This window comes from Trichomycterus rosablanca, chromosome 12, assembly GCF_030014385.1.
Source record: "Trichomycterus rosablanca isolate fTriRos1 chromosome 12, fTriRos1.hap1, whole genome shotgun sequence".
In the NCBI taxonomy this organism is placed as follows: Eukaryota; Metazoa; Chordata; class Actinopteri; order Siluriformes; family Trichomycteridae; genus Trichomycterus; species Trichomycterus rosablanca.
The window spans coordinates 7,847,273-7,870,976 of record NC_085999.1 but is presented as its reverse complement, the minus strand read 5'-3'; the positions used below and the strand labels follow the sequence as shown (position 1 = coordinate 7,870,976).

The following is a 23,704-nucleotide window of genomic DNA, read 5'->3' as shown; positions in this document are numbered from 1 at the left end:
TGTGCAGTTATTTTATCACATTATCTTCTTTTGGACTGTTGATTTGTCTATGCCTCCCTGTTTTTAGGTAGTTTCAGTCATTTCAGTCAACATGCATTCATTCCTGGCATAAAACATGCAAAATTACATTTTAATACAGGTATTCTTCTAATATTTAGAGTTAAATTAATGTTCATGTTAGAAATAAAAGGATCTGCCTACAGATCACTTTCACTAGCTCGTTAAAACCCAAGGGAGCCTTAATCTCAATGTGTCCTGAAAACAAAAATTAGACAGGTGAAACATAACCCTCCCTTCAGCCTCCATCTCATCTTATATATATATATATATACTGTCTGCTGTAGTGTTGTGTGTGTAGTGATCTGTAAGGTAAACACTGGTATTGATTACATAGTCCTTGGCTCAATTACAGTGACACTGTCTGTACTGTTCTTAAATCCCTCCTGTCGAGGGTACTGGACATACTGCAGATTTTGATGTTTCCATAACTTTTTGGTGTTGCATAACTCCTTGTCACTTGTGCTTGTCATCTATAGTCTGAGGATGATCAGAAAACCTTAGCTATTAATTCCAGAAGTAACCGGATAACACTAATGAATAAAGTATGTCCTTTCTTATGCTAAACGCTTAGATCTAATAATGTGCAATTAGGTTAATTGTGTAGCTGTATTGGAACCTGCTGATTCAGGATGACGCACATCTCAACAACAGGACACATCTGTGCAGGGCTTACCCAGAGAAAACCCAGAGGAAACAAGCTCACTAAGCATGCTTGAAAAGACAAATGCTATGGCCAACTACTCATACACACACACACATGCACACACATACTGTATCTATTATTTAAACCAGCACACCATGTCTCACAGTGCTGAGCCAACACCCAGTAAATTAGAGAAGAGCACACAGGAACACTGTTAGCATCCTCTTTGTGGTAAACAGAACGTTGAGAAACTGAAGGTGATTACAATTCCGAAAGAAGCTGCCTAACCAGCTTAGGGCTGCCACTAAAGAATATTTTTCTATTGATTAATCTATAGACTATTTTACCGATTAGTCGATTAATCTACACGATTAATTTTCCTCCAAAAATTTCATTCAGAATCTCATTTAAGCTTTTTTTATTTTAGCAACAAACTGTATGGCATAATAATATGGCACAAAACTAAATGTACACAGGGTTTATGTCCATATTATTAACTTATGAAGTGCTCCACATTAAACAAAGTGCAACATGTGTTTATGGCATTCCGTACACAAAGCAAAGTGCTTAAACTTATAGCAGAAATAAAATAGTTAGTAGGCTACAGCTGCACTAGTGCTGTCGCGTAGTACGCAGCAAGTAGTGCTGAGGAAATTAATGGTTATATGAATGGAGACTTTGTAGAAGATAAAAGGAATTATTTACAAACATAGTTTTAAAAACAATGCATGGACGTCATTGATTAGGTCGACCAATCGCGGTAGCCCTAAACTAGCTACACCCGTCAACAGCAGCTTCCTTACTGGACAGCTTTAAAACATTTGTCCAATCTCTCAGGAAAGGTAGTCATAAAGGTTCTTTTTTGTAATGGCTCCCAGGTGGTGAAATGAACTTCCAACCAACCTTTTTTGTTGAGTTTCTAAATGAACCCCAACCTCGAACCTTCTCAATTTAAAGGAGTTTGATAGAGCGTAAGGACACACTACATTAAATAATGTAAATGAAGACTGTTAGCAGTTTTAATAAAACTAAAGATTATATTTTTTATTGCAATCATTACATTACTCAGCTACCTTTAGATGAAACAAGTTTTAGGCATTTTTGAACCTGGTATGCCTGTTAAAAACAGACAAATAACATTTTCAACATCCTCCTTTATGAAGCTACACTTGGAACAGGATACATTTGACCAAAATAATGTACCTCAGTGGAAAGTTGCTATTTGATTGGTACTGTCTCTTTCTCGGGGGTGTGCACATCCTGCCTACCTGGGTCACCTACTTCTAATTAGGGATGCACCGATCCAACTTTTTCAGTTCCGATACCGATCCGATACATATACTTTGCATATCGGTCGATACCCGATACCGATCCGATACCATTGTTGAATTAATAAACCGTATACTTTATCATGTGGGAAAGACTTAAGGCATCAGGATTGACTTAAACATTACTAAGTTTGCAAAACAAAATATAATTAACACAGATATAAATGTACTGAACTGCTATTTATTTGTCAATAAAATAATAAACAATTGTGCAGGACCTTGGCACAGCATTCAAATTCAAAATAAAAAAGTTAAAATATTTTCTTAAATATTTCTTCTTAAAATATTTTAAAATAAATTAAATGTATCAGCTGAAACTGAAGTAGTTACACAAACAGTAATCAATCTTATTTTTTAAATATGTAGTGTAAACAGTAATTCAAAATAAAATCTAGCAGCGGAAGAACCTGAGAATAAACGAATACCTTGGTACAATACAATCAGTAATCAAACACTGTAAACAAGCAAACATCTAGTGCAATTCAACATAAAGGGTGTGTTGGAGAAGCTAGCGATCTCTCTACATATACAGCATTTTACGTCATCCTGTGCGCGCTAACGATAAGGAGACTGTTAGAAATCCTAGATGCCTTAAATTCCTCACTTCTGAGGCATCTTAATATTTCAATGTTATTTTGGCTCAAGAACGAGTGAGCGTCCGACGCTGCCTTGGTGATCAAGGCAATCCCAGCATTCATTGCGGGTCGGGTGCTCTTCTCTCACAGAAAAATAAACATGGCTGACAGAGCGGAGAAACGAATGGAGTTATATCAAACGTAAATAAAATATTACTGATTTTTAACCTGTATAAACTTGTACCGAGTGTTTTTATTTGCAAGTTCGAACTTGTCAGGAAATGTAAGCGTTATCGGTACATGAAGGGAGATGTTATATTGACGTTAGCGTGCTGTGCTACCTCAATTCATTGGTTTTAATGGCAAGATGCTAAACGCGAAACCCGTGTCTAAGTAGCGCGTTCGAATAATATTGACTTATTAGAATCCTCTCTACTGAGGCAGCGTATCGGCCCCATGGATCGGCCTAATTATCCGATACCCGATCTATCTCGTTTTGGTAATATCGGGACCGATATCCGATCTTAATATCGGATCGGTGCATCCCTACTTCTAATCGGAATCCACTGTGAGTCACAACTGTGGACGTGTTTGTTTATATTTAGAGTGAGTGGTTTAAATATTTTGATTAAAAATGATGTATTGGACCACTCAGGTCAAGCAGTTCACTAATGTATCACAACTGAGATCTTGAGCTCTTAAGTTTGAATCTCAAATTTCCTTTCTTTTTTTTTGTTCCAACAGCTAATTCCCATTGAGAGACATTTGTATCTGTGTGTAATGTGTGTTTTAATTTTTAGTTTTTCTCAAAACATAAGTGACGTGGATATTTTGCATCATGCTCCAGTATAATGGTAGAACTCTGCTTATTATAACTGCACTAATGTTGTCAGGAAGAACTTATATATACTGACTGCAGCTCAATTCATTTAGTTAGCCACTTGACATTCTCAGCAGTATGATTGTAGCTGTGACAGTGTCCCATACCCAAACACACAATCCTCAAAACTCTGAAAACCATCTGAGACCAGTACATTAGGAACAAAGACATAGCAGAAACTCATGTAAAACTGAAACAATACATACACATACTGGCAAATATTCTCTGACAATGATAGCAGAATTTGCTGCAGATATATTTTCCAGCCTTTAAAGCTTACACAACAGTATTTCATCATGATTTATTACTAAATTGCTCTTGATCTTGCAAATTGGGATGAGCCAAGTGTGCCATTACCTTCTCTTCTTACATGAGCAAGTCATACCATTTCTGTAAGCTGTTCCAATAAATGTACAAACCCCAGTTCTGAAAGACTTAGGCATTTTCACTTTCCAAACTGTTAAAAAAAATTATTGATAGGAAGGATGATGTAAACGCAGTGTTAAACATGCCTCTGTCTCAATTTTTTGGAATGTGTTGCATAAAAGTCTAAATTTTTTAATACAACTAAGCTGGTCAGTGAGAACATTAAACATCTTTTCTTTCTTTCTTTATAGATAGATAGACAGATAGGCAGATAGATATATAGACAGACAGACAGACAGATTGATATACAGATAGTTAGATAGACAGACAGATAGATAAATAGATATATGGATAGATAGATAGATAGATAGATAGATAGATAGATAGATAGATAGATAGATAGATAGATAGACAGTTTGATATACAGATATATAGACAGACAGATTGATATACAGATAGTTAGATAGACAGACAGATAGATAAATAGATATATGGATAAATAGATATATGGATAGATAGATAGATAGATAGATAGATGATAGATAGATAGATAGATAGATAGATAGATAGATAGATAGATAGATAGATAGATAGATAGATAGATAGATATACAGATAGATAGACAGACAGACAGACAGATAGATAGATAGATAGATAGATAGATATATAGACAGATAGATAGATTCAAGTTTCAAGATTTTACAGTTCTTCTTTGGCCCTTTATTTATCAGACTTGCATCGTTTTAAACAAACAGTTTTTATGTTGTGTTAAAAAATGTGAAAATTGGTGGGTTTTGTTGGCTTTTGCACCTTTCACCAATAACAGTCTTGATGGCTGAACGGATACAATAATGTCATTGGTTTTATCTGGTATTTTCCTAAAGCTCGGATACTACACAGCCTGTTCTAGTATTAAAAATAGCCAGTGTGACTGTTTCTCTTTAAGCCGACCAGATCTTGCTCACTAATTAACGAATAATCAATATTAATATAGATGAAGAGTGCAATACGCTGTACACTCTCTCGCCCACACTCTCCTTCATTATTGCAATTACACAACAAGAGTGCACTGCTTTCAGTCAATAATTTGTGTTTTCTCACACATTGCACACACATTCCCTGTTCCGGCTGTTCATTTTAAGCTTTGACAGCAACTGCCGGCATCCAACAAAACAAATGCATTTGTGAGCATGAGCTAAAAGTTATCGTTGCCATCTGTAACATTTCCACTGAGACTACCTGAGCAGCAGTGATCTGATTATGTTCCGTTTATCTTTTGTATTAGAATAATCAAATAAAGGGATTTCCTGGGCAATCACTGTGGTTATTACATTCAACATTGAGTGAAGGAGCTTGGTGTGTGTGTGGGTATGTGTGTGTGGGTGGGATTTGAAAACTCCCTTATTGCAGAGCAGTTGCTTATGCAGATAGGGGACTAAGAGATCCGACTGGTTTGTGTTTCAGTTGTATTATAAGAGTCAGGGTTCAGGTGGTTCAGTGGGCACCAGGCATCACTCACACACCTGTGTACTCACTTCTAGCTTTATTTTTTATTTTAATAGTTATGCTATTCATATAATGTTTTACTACATTTGAAATATATAACGTTAATATAAAAATATTTTAGAGGTAAACTGTACTTTTAATGTATGTCATCTTTCCCTCTAAAATAACTAACCATGCTACTGGCAGTCCGGGCCATACTCTTCCATACTGACAATGGTCACTGACAATGGCTCATTTGAGGGTGGGGGTGGCGGAGGGGATTCCTTAACTGCTGCTTTGCTGGCTGATCGATGGCTCTTGCACAGAGACGGGGAATAATGGAGTTCAGTTTGTGACTCTCTGTGTGCAACACGGATCCCCATATAAACCTGCCTTGTGCAGGTAAAAAGAAGTGATTGGCTACTGCACATGTGTCGGAGGAGGTGTGTGATAGTCATGGCTCTTCTTGGTCAGGAGTTGTCTGCAGCAGTAAAGGAGGTAAAATATGATTGGGGAATTGGATACGACTAGATTGGGGGGAAATGCATTAAAAAAAACTATCTATTTTAAAATAACCCAGGCAAGTAAGATGTTTTAGACTTTTAAACAAGACTACAATTTATTTAATATTTTGCACTTTAATATAAGTGCACATGTTCTTTGAAGTGGCTTATAAAATAACTAAAGGTTTGAATTGAGCTAAACCTGACTTTATCTAGTGCTATATTTGCTTTATATTTATTAAGCTAACTCTATACACCTGACATGTCCTACATCCTATTGTGGTTTTATATATTTGTTATTTTAGTCATAGCCAAATTCTGACTGTATTTTACTAACAAAACTTTGTAAACATCCAACACAGTGTCTTTCTTTTTTAATAAGATAGTGTTGTAATATTCTGTTTCTTTCTCCACTTCAGGTGAGAGACTCTAAGTTGTATTGAACCAGCTTTCTCTGGTCATGCTGCACACCAGTGGTGAATGCAGAACGTGAGGAAAGGGAAAGCGAGCTGCCTTTATTATGTCGCACCACCATTTGCGAGGTCATCAGGGCCGTGCTGCCAGTATGGAAGAGAGGAGTGCTACGCCAGTTCATAAGAGCGCCACCCCCACCCACAAGAGTGCCTCCTCCTCCTCATCCTCCCAGAGAGACAGCAGACAGGTAAGATACAGCTGGAAGAAATGGGCTTTAAAAAATAGATGTTAATATAGTTTTAAACTACAGTTCATGCATTCCTTTTACGTAATAGCAGTCTGTGCTTTCTGTAACACCAGACACTTTTGGTGTGAAATGCTGTGTTTAGAAATTTTGTCTCAGATGTCTAGGATGAAGACATTTGTCATTGTGATATTTCATTATTAGTGTGATAATAATAATAATAATTAATAATAAATAGATAGATAGCAGTGGCGGCTGCTGGTCTTTCAAAGAGGGGAAGCTCATTGTCGGCTTACCTCATAAAATTTGTCAATTTATTTATACATAAATTCTGCCCTCCGTTCCTTTTCAAGAAAATGGCCTGTGACCCTATTGTACCAAGTAGGCGTCTTTTCCAGGGACTTGACCAGTGTCCTGAAACAAATACTATGAGTGTGTTTTATTTACACAATGAACAATGGAAATGGTCAAGTAATTTCACCAAGCAAATACCAAGAAATGGGTTGCAGTTTGTCTTTCGACTTCATTTGCATAATCTGCAATGGGACAGAAGCTCCCAGTGAATAAGTGATGTGTAGATCTCAAAATAGCTGTCAATCAAAACGGGATTCAGCCTTTCGACTGATCCTCCAATCATCTTGCAGAAGCTCCGCGTCCAGACCCGCCCACAGCTCCATTCACCCCCAGAGACGCTCAGCGTCCAGGGGCGGGACAAAATCGTGGCATTTATCCAATGACCGGCGAGTTTCGAAGCAATGAAAAAAACTTTTCCATGCAGTCCCATTGAAGTGAAGAGACGCTCAGCTTCTGCAGCAAATGCATTAACCCTACGGGAGTTAACAAAATCGAGTCAGTCGATTTGTGATAAGTAGCTGATTCTGAACGAACTCTTCTTCGAGATGAACGTGTTCTAATGCATTTGTAGTGAATGAAATGTTAACACAACTGTACATATTTGACCATTTAATTTTTGACATTTTAGGGGAAGCTGAGCTTCCCTTGCAGTCTTAGAGAAATCGCCACTGATAGATAGATAGATAGATAGATAGATAGATAGATAGATAGATAGATAGATAGGTAGGTAGGTAGGTAGGTAGGTAGGTAGGTAGGTAGGTAGGTAGGTACACGGCAACGAAATGCAGTTAGCATCTACCAGAAGGGCAAATAGTAGCATTGTGCAAGAAAACAGAGAATATCAGTAAAGTTACATATCTAGGAGTAATATCAATATGTAATTATAACTAGAGCTATTTACATATATGGAATTATATCTATGTACATAGTACTATATACATAATAGCAATAATATTAATAAGCATATGAATAAAATGTGATTAGTTAGGTGTATATTATTATAATAACAGTAATAATAATAAAAGATTAGTTGGGTATGTATTATAATAACAATAATAAATAATAAAAGTTGTGTAAATAGATAACTATACAACTGTAACTATAACTATATAAGGACGTTACTAAATAACTATGACTATACATATATATGTAAAACAGTTGTGTAAAGTGCAGGTGCAAATGATAAATAATAATAACAGTCGTGTATCTTTTCTCAGATGGCAGAAGGTTATACAGTGTGTGGCTAATAATGATAATTACTAGTATTATTAATAGGAAAGCAATGACGATTATAAACCATATATGTATAAATATAGCTATAATTGTTGTTATATTTAGATGAACTACATATCTAGTACAACTGTTCATATATGTGTGTATAACCTAAAATAATGGCTTAGATTTTAATAATTAATAAAATAATTAGAATATGTACGTGACTCCTGAACGGCATAAGAAAACCTGTATTAATATGGCTAGTTCAAATTAACCCAATATACAAAGCCATTACACAAGCATTAGTAAAGTGGAAAGAGTAGAAATCTCAGTATAGAATTGTTAATGAATCTTAAAATTTAGGTATGTGTCTTGGAGTCATTTCTACACAATGTCAGATCCTGAGATCATTTGTAAAAAGCACTGTCTTGAGATATAAAGTAGATAATAGAACAGTAATCTTTTTTTCCAAGGTGGGAAGGAGAATCCAGAGTGTCACCTAACACTAAAAGGACATTTGCTAGGTGGTCAGATGTAATTCAGCAACCATAAGGAACAGGTTTGCCTTGAATTACCTGCTGGAACATGGTTGTCGCTGTTCAGTCATACAAGCTTTACAGTGCATTTGCTTAGAGGCTGCCATGCTAGAAAGATGCACCTGTTTTAGTAATGTCACCTTAAAGCTTGTAGAGTTTGTTGTTAATGACATGAAGAAAAATCCTTCTGCAGATGTTTTTTTTAATCAGATGAAAAAACAAATTATTTCTTTCACCACTGTGACTAAATGTTTGCTTGAAGAAGAAAGGGTGAGGCAGCATTCTGACCCAACAATCTACATACTGTCATGCATGATGGTGGTAGTATTATGCAAAAAAGTAACCTTTGTATACCCTTCGTATGACCCATAATACCATACAAACCTGTGTCCTGTTTCAACTCCTGAGTCACCAGGTGGCATGATGTTTTGCATTAGTGAAATTTAAACATCTCATCTCCCATTCCATATTGCCATCCATATTTATGTTGGCTCATATCTTTTGTATGTCCACATTCTGCTGCACTTAGGCAACTTAAGACTGTCCCACATCCTCTGACCTCACATGAATGTGTTAAAAAAGCTGCAAGATAAAAAGTTGTGCACATGTGCTGTGCAGTGTGGTAATGTAACCCTCATTCAGACCAATTTGTGTGACAGAGGAATGCTTTGATTGCTTTGATGACTTGCTGAGAAAGAATTAAACTTTTTGTGGTATGTTCCTGGGCATAAAGGTTTCATTTATTTGCAGATTTGTCTATAATACATCAGTAATATCTGAATCTAAAATAGCATATAAGCACCCAGGTGGCGCAGCGGAATATTCCACTAGCACACCAGCACCGAGTTTCTGAACTCCTCGGTTTGAAACTGGGTGTTGCCACCGGTCGGCTGGGCACCATCTGGCGGGCATAATTGGCAGTGCCTGCAGCAGATACTAATTGGCTACCATATCTGTAGGGTGGGGGCCGGACTATGTGTGGGTGGGTGGGTCTTTATACGCTGTGTAAGGACCCTGATTGGCAGAAGAGACGCCTATGCAGAATGCAGGGGCGAGCAGAGGAGGGCTGTACACGTGTCGGAAGAGGCGTGTGCAGCGACGTGCTCTCATTGGATGCAGTCTGGTATCTCTCAGCAGCGGAAGACAAAATTGAGTGCAGTAAAATCGGGAGTAAAATGGGGAGAAAATGCATAAAAAATAATAATAATAAAAAAAAAAACAGCATATAAAAGGATATTCCGCTGGCACACCAGCACAGAGATTCTGAACTCCTCAGTTTGAAACTCGGTGTTGCCACTGGTCGGCTGGTTGCCATCTAGCAGTGCCTGCAGCAGACACATTTCTGCTAGGGCGAGATGACCCTGATTGGCAGATAGAGAGGCGCCTGTGCAGAGTGCATAGGTGAAAAAGGGTTCTGCTAAGGGCTGTGCATGGGTGGGAGGAGGCGTGAGCAGCAATATACCCACCTCGACTGCAATCGGGAATTCCTCAGCAGCGGAAGAGAAATTGACCACACTAAATTGGGAGAAAATGGGAGAAAATGCATAAATACAATGGAAAAAAACAGCATATAGATTAATCTGTAGTGCTTATGGAGAGTAAAAGATGTGTTTAATAAAAGCATCTAAATTGGTGTGTCGGTGTGTGTGTGTGTTTTAAATACGCAAGCTTCCAGAAACCATGCTAGAAGAACAAACAAAAGTTGCTGCCTCACTGGTTGAGGGGAAATCCTCCGCTCAAGCTTCTACTTCCACAAAGAAAATAGAAAGCTCAATAATCCAGTGTATTTTAACACAATAACAGGAAAAAGGAAAAGTAATAAGGTTGTGAATCTCCTGAATTGCCCTCCTAACACATCTGCTCAGAACCTGTCATATTAACAACCTTCAGTGTGACACAAAATGTTTCCCTTTTCCTGCTCATGAATCCCAATTTCCTGCATCTCCCTGCTGTTTACATTACATTTGCAGCACTTAGCGGATGCTTTTATCCAAAGCGACTTACAATTATGACTAGGGATGTAGCGATACACTCTACCCACGATGCAATACGGTTCATGATACTGGGTTCACGATACGATTTAAACAAAATGAAATTTAAGACAAATTATGACAAAGATTCCTTTTATTATTTCTCTTAAAAAAATAATAATAAAATACTGTATTTTTGCTTATCTTTTATTTATCTAAATAATGAATGCTCTTTCATTTCTGAGGTAGGTACAAACTATGCCAAATAATGCATATTGTGTAAAAAAACTTAAATGAAATTTTAAAACAAATTCAACATTATATAAATAAATAAATAATACAAATAAAGAGAGTACCCTCACATAAATAAATTTGGCTGGAAAATCCCCTACCTGGCAACTTTGTGAAGGGCCGTCAACCAGGCGAGGTGAATAGCGCCAGTGCCCTCTGCTGTTTAAAGTGAATATCGATTCATCTTAAATGAATAACCGATTCGAATTGTGGCACATGTGCACTGATTTTTAACTGTGTTGTGGTGCATTGTTACATCCCTAATTATGACTGAACACGATTTGAGCAATTGAGGGTTAAGGGCCTTGCTCAGAGGCCCAACAGTGGCAACTTGGCAATCTTCTGATTACTAGTCCAATACCTTAACCACTAAGCTACCACTTCCCTGAGAGTCAGATGTAGACCTGTCTTTAGTTTCAGCAGCAAAAAAATATTTACTTATTAATGATTTTGATTTTATTTTAAAATAAGAATTAGTTTGATCTTAACTAATTCAACAAAATCACATGTCATGATTCTTGGCAAAACACTGTTGCAGTGTGAGATTTGCGATACAGCCACTAATCAAATAATAAGTAAATATTTAGTCATTTAGTTTGGTTAGCATGCTGTCTGTACCATCTTACCAAAGTCGTTTGTATTTTGGTTTGGTGTAACTTGGTCCATCATGTTTCATTGTATGGAGTCAGGACAGTGTCTTCTGTCGAAACCTAAGACAGCAGCCTGTAGACTGACTCTGGACAGCCTGCACACTGGCTCCTCTCAGTATTAAAATGCTGTAAGGTATATTCCCAGCATCCACTCGGTGTGATGAATTTTTTATTCAGCAGCCTGCCGTGCGTTGGTCGCATTACTCTAGCAGGTGATGCATCACTTATCACTGACACTCTGGAAGTAAATGCTTTTATCCAGCTGTGTTTTGCCTAATACACAAACACACACAGTTAGATACAGAATGTGGGTCAAGTGTTGTAGCTGTACTGGTGCAGGTCTCGTTTTGATAAATCGTGTTAATGGTGCAGTGTAAATTCAGCACATTTGTTGTAGATTCCATTTTCTTTTAAGAATTCCCCTTGGACTTGTCCATGCAGTGTTGATTTATTGCATTAGTAGATTTGTGTGTGTCTCTGTGAGTATGTTATTGTGTGTGTGAGAGAGAGAGGGAGAGGATATTGTACCACTTAAAGTTGTTTAAATGCAATCAATGGTAAACACAAAGAATCAAGAAGATTCTTAACTAGAGCTACCTTACTGTTTTCTGTGCAGCCAACACAAGTGTGTGTACCTCTGTGTGTTCTCAGCTCTTTTTTACACATGTTCAGGTTTTGAGAATGAGATTCAGCATGCAGTAATCTCAACAGATAAAAAAAAACTATATTTCTTAAAAAAAAATACTGTATTTAAAAAAAAGACAGCAAACATGGCTATGACCCAGACTTCAATTCCTGCTTATACACGGGTCTGTGTAAATAGTATGAACTGCAGACTGCTTGATTGACATTTGGAACCCCTGTTCTATACAGCACTGACTAACCACTATGTTAAATTACTCCAGCTGGCACATGATAGACATTGCAAAATGCATAATAGTGTGTCTGAAATATTTGAATTTTTTTAATCATGCTTGAATTTTCCTTTAAAGACTAAAGCTACTGTGCCGAATAATGACCTATCTCCCACCCTGAAAGTGTTGTATTATAACATGGGAGTCAGTAACAACTAAATGTGTGACCTTGAGAAAAGAAACACTGACTTCACTCAGCCATCTGACCTAATATGATATAGCATAGCACCAATTTTTAAAGTGTCAACTTTTTCATTTAAAAGGTAATTTGGGTGCCCAGGTGGCACAGCGGGATATTCCGCTAGCACACCAGCGCCAAGATTCTGAACTCCTCGGTTCGAAACTTGGCTTTGCCACCGGTCGGCTGGGCGCCATCTAACGGGCATAATTCGCAGTGCCTGCAGCAGACACAGTTATGCTAGGGCGGGACGGCCGGACTATGTGGGTCGGGTCTTCAAACGCTGTGTAAGGACCTTGATTGGCAGATAGAGAGGCGCCTGTGCAGAGTGGGCGTGGGCCGGAGGAGGCGTGAGCAGCAATGTACCCACCTCGACTGCAATCGGGGATCCCCCAGCAGTGGATAACAAACTGACTATGCTAAATTGGGAGAAAATGCATAAAGAAAATAGAAAAACATTGTAATTTAAATCTACAGTATAATAAATGACAAAGAAAAATGGCAATATTTTATTGTCTGTAGTATAAAGTGAAGCAGTGCTGTTGGAATTTTTAAATATGTTTAAACTCTTTATTAGGAACACATACCCAGTTAGCAATTGTTCTTTAAACCATACTTGAAAAACAAACAACACTGCTACACCTGACACACATGTACCATATTAACACATACAACCATGTTTTACTGTATTAGTGTCAGTGCACTTCTGAGATTGGTCCACAACCCAAACATCATCTGGTCAATGGGGTTTTTGTAGAGGTCTCATTCGACTGATGATCATGAATCCTGAATTTAATCTAGTCCTGTGTTGTAATGTGAGCATACAGTCTCACATTTCTACATTTTGACATTAAACATAGGGTTAAAGGGTCTTTATTTATTCGTTCATTCGTTCAAGCATAGTAGTGGTGGGGTTTTAAACCCACATCCTTTTGAGCAATAATCCATCACCCTAACCAATAAGCCACCACTGCCCACAATCTCTGCATGTCACATATCTGCAAATCTTCTTTGTGTGTGAGTGGAGTCTAGTGGTACATAAAAACATTGAAGCAGTTGAACTGTTAATGTCATTAATAATAATTAAGGATATTTTAATTGTTCCTAATCCCTGTTTTGCTTTAATGTGGTGTGTTAAGTGATGTGAGAAAGCTAGTGGTGTGGAAGCAGATGTGCTGACAACAGGCGCCGCTAAAAAAAATGCATCTTAATGCATTTACATTGTATTTTTTGTGTGTCACCCTATCAGACCACTTGAGTTACCCATCATAAATCTAAGCATATGCATTTGGATTTGTTTACACATGCATATTTTGCCTTGTATAGGAAGCCGACAGCTGGGAGATCATTGAGGGGTTGAAGATTGGCCAGACGAATGTCCAGAGGCCTGATAAACATGAGGGCTTTATGCTGAAGAAGAGAAAATGGCCACTGAAGGGCTGGCACAAGGTCAGACATGCCTCAGCTTATGTTGTATCACCATATGCATATTTACACTGATCAGCCATAACATTAGAACCACCTCCTTTTTTCTACACTCACTGTCCATTTTATCAGCTCCACTTACCATATAGAAGCACTTTATAGTTCTAAAATTACTGACTGTAGTCCATCTGTTTCTCTGCATGCTTTGTTAGCCCCCTTTCATGCTGTTCTTCAATGGTCAGGACCCCCATAGGACCACCACAGAGCAGGTATTATTTGGGTGGTGGATAATTCTCAGCACTGCAGTGACACTGACATGGTGGTGGTGTGTTAGTGTGTGTTGTGCTGGTGTGAGTGGATCAGACACAGCAGCGCTGCTTGAGTTTTTAAATACCATGTCCACTCACTGTCCACTCTATTAGACACTCCTACCTAGTTGGTCAACCATGTAGATGTAAAGTCAGAGACGATCGCTCATCTATTGCTGCTGTTTGAGTTGGTCATCTTCTAGACCTTCATCAGTGGTCACAGGACACTGCCCACAGGGTGCTGTTGGCTGGATATTTTTGGTTGGCGGACTATTCTCAGTCCAGCAGTGACAGTGAGGTGTTTAAAAACTCCAGCAGCGTTTCTGTGTCTGATCCACTCATACCAGCACAACACACACTAACACACCACCACCATGTCAGTGTCACTGCAGTGCTAAGAATGATCCACCACCCAAATAATACCTACTCTGTAGTGGTCCTGTGGGGGTCCTGACCGTTGAAGAACAGCATGAAAGGGGGCTAACATAGCACGCACAGAAACAGATGGACTACAGTCAGTAATTGTAGAACTACAAAGTGCTTCTATATGGTCAGTGGAGCTGATAAAATGGACAGTGAGTGTAGAAACAAGGAGGTGGTTTTAATGTTATGGCTACAGTGTATGGTTTTGGTGTATTCTTCCAACTTATATAAGGATATCTATACACTATTTTCTGTACCAATCAAAAGAATTAATAAATACAGCTGAATATTTGGGAAAGGCAGGATTATTTAAAATAAATGGAGTGATGTGATGTTTAAGTTGGCTTTGTTAGTTGCTGAGTAGCCAACATTTAATCCTAATGAGTGAACACTTGTATTTATACGTCATTTATACATCAACATCATCTAATCATTAAAACTTTAATCACAGTCTAATTAAAAGATCACAGCACAACACAGTCTAAACAAATTGTTAGTGGGCTGTAAAAGAAACCGTTTCTGTGTGACAGAGTGCAGTTAATCTCAAACACATCTGCAATTAGTGATCTGTTTAAAGAGAACGTAAACACTGAAGATGCAGAGCTAATCTAACTAGATCTTTATTTAAACAAGCCATACTTTGCACCTGATAAACACCACAAAAAAGTGTTTGGGAAAATGATAGCAAATTGAATTCTAATAAGCCTGCACATGATAGTATGCATGATAGTATCAGTGAACAAGCAGCAAAATGATAGATCCTAAATGAACTGTGATCTAATTTTAAAGCTCTTCTGTTAAAAAAACAATTAAACTGTGTATATTAAAGTATGTTGGACCATTATTGAGATGTGAGGTGTAAAAAGAAGTTGTTTGCCATTATAATTGTTACTAACCTTAAATGCATATTACATTTATTCACATATTTTGCAAGTGGTCTTACTTTACTCTTTATGTTTTGCAAAAAGAACAGATTAGAGCTTTGGGTTTGTTTTTGCAATGTTTTCTAATCATGTTTTTGTAACTATTTTTTGTCTTGTGTTGTTTTTTAACACAGAGATTCTTTGTACTGGATAATGGAATATTAAAGTACTCCAAGTCCCCCATTGATGTAAGTACAGTAAAATGTAAATAAAATGTAACATTTACATTTTTGCATTTTCAGCATTTAGCAGACACTTTTTATCCAAAGCGTACTGTGACAGTATATTGTCTGAGCAATTGAGGGTTAAGGGCCTTGCTCGAGGGCCCAACAGTGGCAATCTGGCAGTAATGGGGCTTGAACCAGCGGCTTTTTGATTACTAGTCCAGTATCTTAACTGCTAGGCTACAACTGCCCCAGCAATGTGGAAATGAATGCATTGTACATCTTTAGACAGCTGGGTGTAATGTTCAGGCTAGATTAGATTTCATGTAGATAAAATTGAATTACTATAGGTTTTTTGTTAAGATGATTAGACTCACTATTATTATCATATACAGAAGTGACCGTGTAATGTGGCATGATTGTTGCTAATATTATCATTACTAAAGCTTTTATATCTAAGGTCAGAGATGGAATTTTAGCACCTGAATTATGGTGTTATTAATGCATTGTGACTATTATGATCCACAACAGGGGTCCAGAGTGGCTTATTGTGTCCTTTCAGGATGCTAATGTGTTCAAACTGTTAAGGTGCAGTACAGATTTGGCTGCCCTTCATTACTTACTTTAGAAATCTTCCCGAGTTGGCGATCGAGGGGAGTGGGGAGGATGAGGGGTAACCTTTTTTATTTAAAAACTCAGAGCTGATGGTTTAGCTCATTGATATAAAGACCTAAAATAACAACATTGTAAGTCTACTTCTCTTTATCTGTGCCAGATACAGAAAGGAAAGCTGCATGGCAGTATAGACGTAGGCCTGTCTGTCATGTCCATAAAAAAGAGAGCTCGGCGGATAGATCTGGACACAGAGGAGCACATCTACCACCTCAAGGTGAGAGACGAAGTGGGAGAAGCGAATCCGTAAATAGAGTAGGAATAAATATTATGTTTGTGTGTGAGCAACATGCCAGACAGACAGATGCTGTAACATGTGTTGTCTGTCTCATCATTGCCCTCTGTTTGGTAGGTGAAGTCTCCGGATGTCTTTGATTCCTGGGTGTGTAAGCTGCGTCACCACCGGCTGTACAGACAGAATGAGATCGTGCGCTCCCCTCGTGATGCCAGCTTACGAACCTTCCCTCCTCCTACCACCCTAGATTCACCTCAGACAACCCCCGCTTCTGCTCACGAAACCAAGGTGAAAACAAGCTCCCACACACAAGCTCTTCGACTTCTTACTGTCAGTCTTTTCTGAGTGTGTGGGTAAAAGTAAGAGATTTATGACTGTCCTCCAGAGAGAGTCTTCGTGATGCACTCAGTGTAACTTAGTAATGACTCATGACTCATCAAAACACAGCCCTGCGCCTTTCCTCTAATGCGTGTTCTCTCTCTGAGGATCTGAAGCAGGAACAAGGAGATACGGTGCCTGAGGATGAGTTTACAAGTTTTAACTGCGTTTTTTACCATTTAAAGGATGTCTTCTCTGTCTCTGCATAGGCAGATAGGAATTGACAAATTAGCTACACTGATTTTAATGCGTTTTTTATTTTCTGATCATAAGAATCAGGATTTTCAGCATGGGTAGGCTGGAATGTGAATGATGAAACTAGTGAAGCCAGTTCATTCTGCTTTAATCTTGTGCTCGCAGTGTTATCGGATTGGTTGGGTTACACACTGTTTGTCGTGTGCGGCCAATCAGTAAGGGAGCGATGAAAAATGAAGGAATGCTGAAGTAAAATGATGCCATCAATTGTTACCAAATAGCACCACTCACTCAGTAATACTTTTTCTCATTCTTTTGCACTCATAATTAGGGCCGTACTAAATTCACGGGAAAATGTGCCTAATTTCACGGACCTTGTTTTCCAAAAATCACAGATTTTTCACATTTTTAAGGAAAATGCCACATTTCACAGCAGTCATTAAATAACACTCATAAATTGAATGAAAGAATAAATGGAAGGTAAAATACACAGCACAGCTACCTTAATGGTTGTATGTAAACCTAGAACATCCACGGTGTGAGGCTTCATTTTCTGTCTCAAATACAAAAATACTTGTCCGTGTTTTAACACCCCCCATGAGCCCATGAGCCGGAGCCTGGGACGAGGTATGTGAGTTGAAATCTGACACAAAAGGTTTGATATTTTATTTTCTGATCATAAGAATCAGGATTTTCAGCATGAGTAGGCTGGAATGTGGATGATGAAACTAGTGAAGCCAGTTCAGTCGGCTTCAATCTCCTGCTGTGTTACCAGAGTGATTAAATTGTACACAGTGTGTCAAGTGCTGCCAGTCAGTAAGGGTGAGATGCATGAAAAATGAAGGAATGCTGAAATGAAATGAATCCACCAATTGTTAGCCAATGGCACCACTCACTCAGTAATACTTTTCCTCAATCTTTTGCACTCATAATTAGGGCTCTACTAAATTCACGGCAAAATGTGCCTAATTTCACGGACCTCGTTTGTCAAAAATCACAAAATGCCACATTTCACGTCAGTCATTAGATTACACTCATAAACTGAATGAAAGAATAAATGGAAGGTAAAATACAGTAAAATACACAGCACAGTTACCTTAATGGTTGAATGTAAACCTAAAATATCATAGCGACGGTGTGAGGCTTCATTTTCTGTCTCAAATACAAAAATACTTGTCCGTGTTCTAACACCCCAGCCCCCCCACCCTCGTGTTTTACCCGAGTCTAATCCGCATTTCAATGCATTTCACAGTAAATTGTATATTAAATAGGAAAAGGCTCATTTTACGGTCCGTGTCGCGATTTACACGGCCGTGAATTAGGTAGGGCCTTATTCATAATATATGATGCAGCATAAACTGAACACCATTGGCTCATGAAGCTTAAATACATAAACAAGTATAATTATTTCTACGTAATTATCGAATAATGACTCATCAAAAGTGGCTAGTAAAATGAACTAAAGGGCTGATTCTGGCCTACGGGCTGCTAGTTGTTCAGTAAGTTATTAATTAAATTCCCTGTGTAGATCATCCTTTTAGGAAACAGACTACTTTTATACTGGTGTTAGGCTGTTACTAGGTAGTGTGAAAGAAAAGGCAAGACCTTCGCTGTTAGTGCATAATGTGTGTAGTTTTGTGTTTATGTAACTGCATGTAGTTTAAGTTTATTGCCAGATTTTAACAACTGTTTAAAAGCTTTTTTTTATGATGGATCTTTAGGTAAACAGTTCCCCATTTAAGTCAAATTTATTGTCTGCAGCAGGTAAAGCCGAACTCTTTGCCCTGGCAACCTTCTCTGCCCTGCACCACCAACCTGCCACCGTCCTACAGCAACGGTCAGAGCAAAGTAGCAGCATGGCTGCAGGAATCAGAAGAAATGGACAAATGTGCAGAAGGTAGATAAAATACACCCCACTCCCACACGCTTTCTGTTACCAAAAAAATGGACATCCAAACTACAGTACATGAAACACCCACTTCACAGAACACCCATTTAAAAAGCACCTACAGCAAGCTGTGCCTGCTTCCAGCAAACTTTCACCTCATCATCCTCTCCCTCTCTCTAAACCATATGAATATATGATATGACATTTAAATAGATGCCAGACATCCTATGACTTTACACTAATTACACAGTTCAATGTTTAATAACTGCTTTAACATGGTCAGGGTCACTGTGGGTCTGGTTGCACCAGGAAACACTGGACATAAGGCAGTAATGCCCTGGACAAGGCACCAGTACATCACAAGCCATCCTCTTCCTCAGACACAGCCTTCCATGTCTGTATAGAAGCCTACACAGTGGTGGTGGGCTAGTGCCACCCAAGCAGCCTAAAAGCATGTTGTAGCATAATGTATCATAATATTGATATCACTGTATCACCTACTCTTAACTGTTATCTTACAAACTTAGAAGGCTGAAGATGAACTCATTTCATCTTCACACCACACAGGCGACACACACACTGTCTGTCAGCGCTGCATTTCTCTTAACTCAAGCCACGTAAAGATATGTGAGGAACAGCTTATGATAATGTAGTAAAGCTTCTATTTCTGCGGCAAAGGGAACAAGAGGGTATTTAGTCAGTGTGTGTGTGTTGTGTTTCAGAGCTTGCTCATTGTCAATCCAGTCTGATGGAGCTGAGCCGACTGCTGCAGAGTTTGGAAATTCTACAAAGAACACAGTCAGCACCGAGCTTCACAGATATGCAGGTACTGCATGTTCTCAAACGAAACAGACGCACACACACACACACACTTACACTCAGCCGACGTGTTAGGATTTAGGTGCAAACCTACAGATGTGAGATGTGTTTGTGTGTGTGCATGTGCGTGTGGATGTGTGCATGTACTTTCTACATAATATTATTTACATTTTATAGCTTTTTTTAAATTAATGGTTCTGCCAGCACATTTTTTTACAGTTAAGAGATGCAACAATGCATAAGGGCTCCCCAACATTGCCCAACTTTCTGCACTTTTAGTGAAAAGCTTTTAGCAAAATGGCCTACAAAGCATATAAGGTCTCCTCTGATTATTCATTTATTTAAAGTGCACAGTCCTTTGTGTTTGTTTTCATGTGTGTGGACTGTGGATAAATTATACAGCTTTGCTTTATCCCCAAGACTTGTTTTATTTGTGTATTAGCGCATGCATCATCATCATCCATCTACATTGATTTAATGCGTGATGAGCATTTGCTATTACCCATGATCTGATTAATAATTTTTAAATGTTTAATTAGATGCTGTATTATGTGTGATTAAGGTATTATAGCTTCATTTTAAAGCAATAATATGCTATGTTTTGCAAATAGTACCTTAAGGTTATAAAGACCTGACTTCTGTATTTCCTACACCTAAAACAATGCTAAATAAACCAAAATAGAGTATTAACATTACATTGTAATAATTATATGAATTAATACAACATAGCTGGGGTGCACAACTTCAGTCTAGTCCAGACTCAAGGTGCACACCCTTAAAGTATTAGTTTGATCTAAAGACTAAGTACAGTATCTATTTAAACAGGATACATATGGTTCTATTAAATTGAAAGTCCCAGTCGACTTTTCCTGTATGTATATCACACCATGCTACCCAACAGCTGTTAGCCGTAATGCAATTTCTTCTGCTTTTTAGTTCCTTAGATGCTGCTGTTATGTGCTATTAACTCGCTATCATCTGTGTGCGTGTGTGTGGGTGTGTGACTAATCACATGGTTGCGTGTAACTTAGAGTAACTGTGTAGATTTGTCAAAGAAAGACAAGAGAGTCAGCAGAAGATGGAGAACAAAAAGTGTCAGCAAAGACACAAAAGTGCAACTGCAGGTACATCATCTCTCTAATTTGCTCTCATTTCAAATAAATGTCCTGTTATTATGTGTGTGTATCTCTTTTCATTTCAGAATAGTTTTTTCTTTTTTAACTTTTGTTTTGATTGTTCTGATGTACCAGCTGAACACAGATACGTGGAGTTTTCAGAGTAAACTTGATGGTTATTCCACACAAATGCAGATTCGTCTCATGTTCGCATGATGTTTTACCGCACGCTTAAGCCGAGGGCTGAGCAAAGCAGCAGTCGCTATACGTTGAGTTTAAGGGAAACGTTGAGTTTAAGGGAAACGTTGAGTTAAAGGGTACAAATTAAATTTTAAGTTTAGGGGACATCAAGTTACAAGGTCCCACTGTATACTTTGAAATTCATAAATGAGATAGCTTTTACTAAACTGTTGTTGTTTTGGTGAAATACCAAAGGTGACAGAGAAACAAAACTGTTTCATTTTGTGGTTGTCTTGAGCTCTACCTCATCCTTTATTTCCCTCTAACAGGACAGTCTGTTGGGACTTATCTCTTACTTAGCAGTTTGTGGTCAACGGTTCTCTCTCTTTTTCTTTCTGTTTCTAACTATCACACAGACACACTCACACAATAACAACACACACACACACACAAAGCTGGCCCTCCCAATAATCTCACCATAGCCATAACTAAGAGTAAGAGAGCAAAGGTAAACGTCTAATAAAGGTTAAATGTTCTTCTTTTCTAAACTATTTTTAGTTTCTTTACATTTAGAATTTCCAGTATACACTTTTCAAAAGTTTAAGGGTCAGATGTCAGATGTCAGAGTCAGATGTTATCTTAAAACCATTAAAATAGTCAGCAGTAAGTTAGAAGCTGATAAAACAAGGGCTGTCAAGTCAGCTTGATATTGCCACTGGCTTAGAGTCTGTTGTATATAAACAAAGACTGTGTGGCACTGTAACTAATGACATAGACGAAGAAAAAAGCAGGTGTATGGACTTATTTCTTGCATGGCAGGAACTCTCCAGTGGCATCCATGTTCCAGCAACTTCTACCTTATGGCACACATTTTTTAATTATTACATCTGATCATTAGGACAAATGGTCAGTTTTGTCCGACTACTGTACCATGAACTTTGTTTCAGAAAAGTTAAAAGATATCATATCCTGTTTGTATATTTAGTTTTATAATTTACACGTCTGTACTCTGCCAAATGTACTGTATTATTATTACATTAGCTAAAGCACTATCACAGTCCATCATCATTACTTAACCAAGACAGCAAAACATAAAATAAATTAAATTACAGTGCCTTAAAAGTTTCTTTAATTTTTTAAGCTGGAAAATGTACAGAATTGATCTTAATTGGGAAGTCATCAGTCAGTTAACACAATACATCTAACTCTTTAAATTAAAATAGTTTATATTGTGACAAAATAATGATGTTTTAGTTGCACTCTCTGCAGTTACATTTGCAAATCTTCTGCTTTGCACATTAGGGTCATTATAGTTTGGCAAATTCTTTTTGGCAAGATTGCTTATAAGCTCTGTCTGGATAGAGGAACATCAGTTTTTTAAGCTCTTGGCTTTGACTTTCCATTCTACCACATTATGGTTTTCAGTTTTCAGCCAATCCAAGGTGGCAGTGTGCTAAAAGTCATTGTCCTGTCCCTGAGTCCCCCTGTCAACTGTTTGTCAAAAGTTTCCTAGTTTCTGCCAATGAAAACATGCTTCACTGTGGGAATGGACTTCTTTGAATGATAAGAAGTGTAGGGTTTCTGCCAAACAAATCGGTTTCCAGGAAGGCTAAAAAGTTACATTTTGGTCTCATTAGACCATAGAATTGTTAAATCCTGTTTGCTGAGTTTCTCACGTCTTTTGACAAACTCTAAACAGATATTATTTAACTCCTTGTATTTTTACTTGGGTTTGTTTATTCTGTAATATCCAGAAAATGACTGCTTATTGGCATGATCTTAAGTTATGTATGTGATTCTGCATGTTATGTGTTTGCGTGTTCTACAGGTACCCTTAAGCGCAAGTATGTCACCAATGCGTCTCCATTCCTCCAATCCAAATTTATGTGCAGAGCTTATTGATTACCAAGCTCCCGTCACCCGTCTGACTGATGGCATTGAGTGTACCAGTGATTATATCAAATTGCAAGAAGATTTTTGTATAATCGCTCAGAAAGGTATGTGTTCATTGTAATTACACATCATATCAACAGGTCACAGTTGTAGTTATTTGTAGTAGTAACAGTATGCAACTAAGATAATTCTTTTAAATGTAAATAAATTAAATGCTTAAAATAAGAGGAAAAATACAAATAATCCCCTGAATTTGGGCAAATTGTGCATTGGGACATAATGTATTATATTAAGATAATATAGCTGAATGACCTAGCTCTGTAATTTACAACTATACAGTATCATACTTTAATTTGTATTATACTAGAATACTACACTTATTCTAGTGTGTAGAATAACACTACCCCATCTACCCAACCACATATAATTGACCTGTAAAGTCTGTTCTAATATGACGTTTGCTCACAGTCTTGAAAAGCA

The 23,704-nt window shown here is 37.9% G+C and overlaps 1 protein-coding gene across 1 annotated transcript in view; it reads left to right on the top strand.

The window, feature by feature from the left end:
* Positions 1–23,704, top strand: part of osbpl6 (oxysterol binding protein-like 6) — a 44,854-nt gene that overhangs the window by 7,974 nt on the left and 13,176 nt on the right. The window contains exons 2-10 of the mRNA XM_063005559.1: positions 6,260–6,501; positions 13,933–14,055; positions 15,820–15,873; positions 16,625–16,738; positions 16,874–17,044; positions 19,091–19,226; positions 19,940–20,043; positions 21,068–21,160; positions 23,160–23,328. Coding sequence (XP_062861629.1) covers positions 6,361–6,501; positions 13,933–14,055; positions 15,820–15,873; positions 16,625–16,738; positions 16,874–17,044; positions 19,091–19,226; positions 19,940–20,043; positions 21,068–21,160; positions 23,160–23,328 — 1,105 coding nt within the window. The 5' untranslated portion in view covers positions 6,260–6,360. The remainder of the gene's footprint in view (positions 1–6,259; positions 6,502–13,932; positions 14,056–15,819; positions 15,874–16,624; positions 16,739–16,873; positions 17,045–19,090; positions 19,227–19,939; positions 20,044–21,067; positions 21,161–23,159; positions 23,329–23,704) is intronic.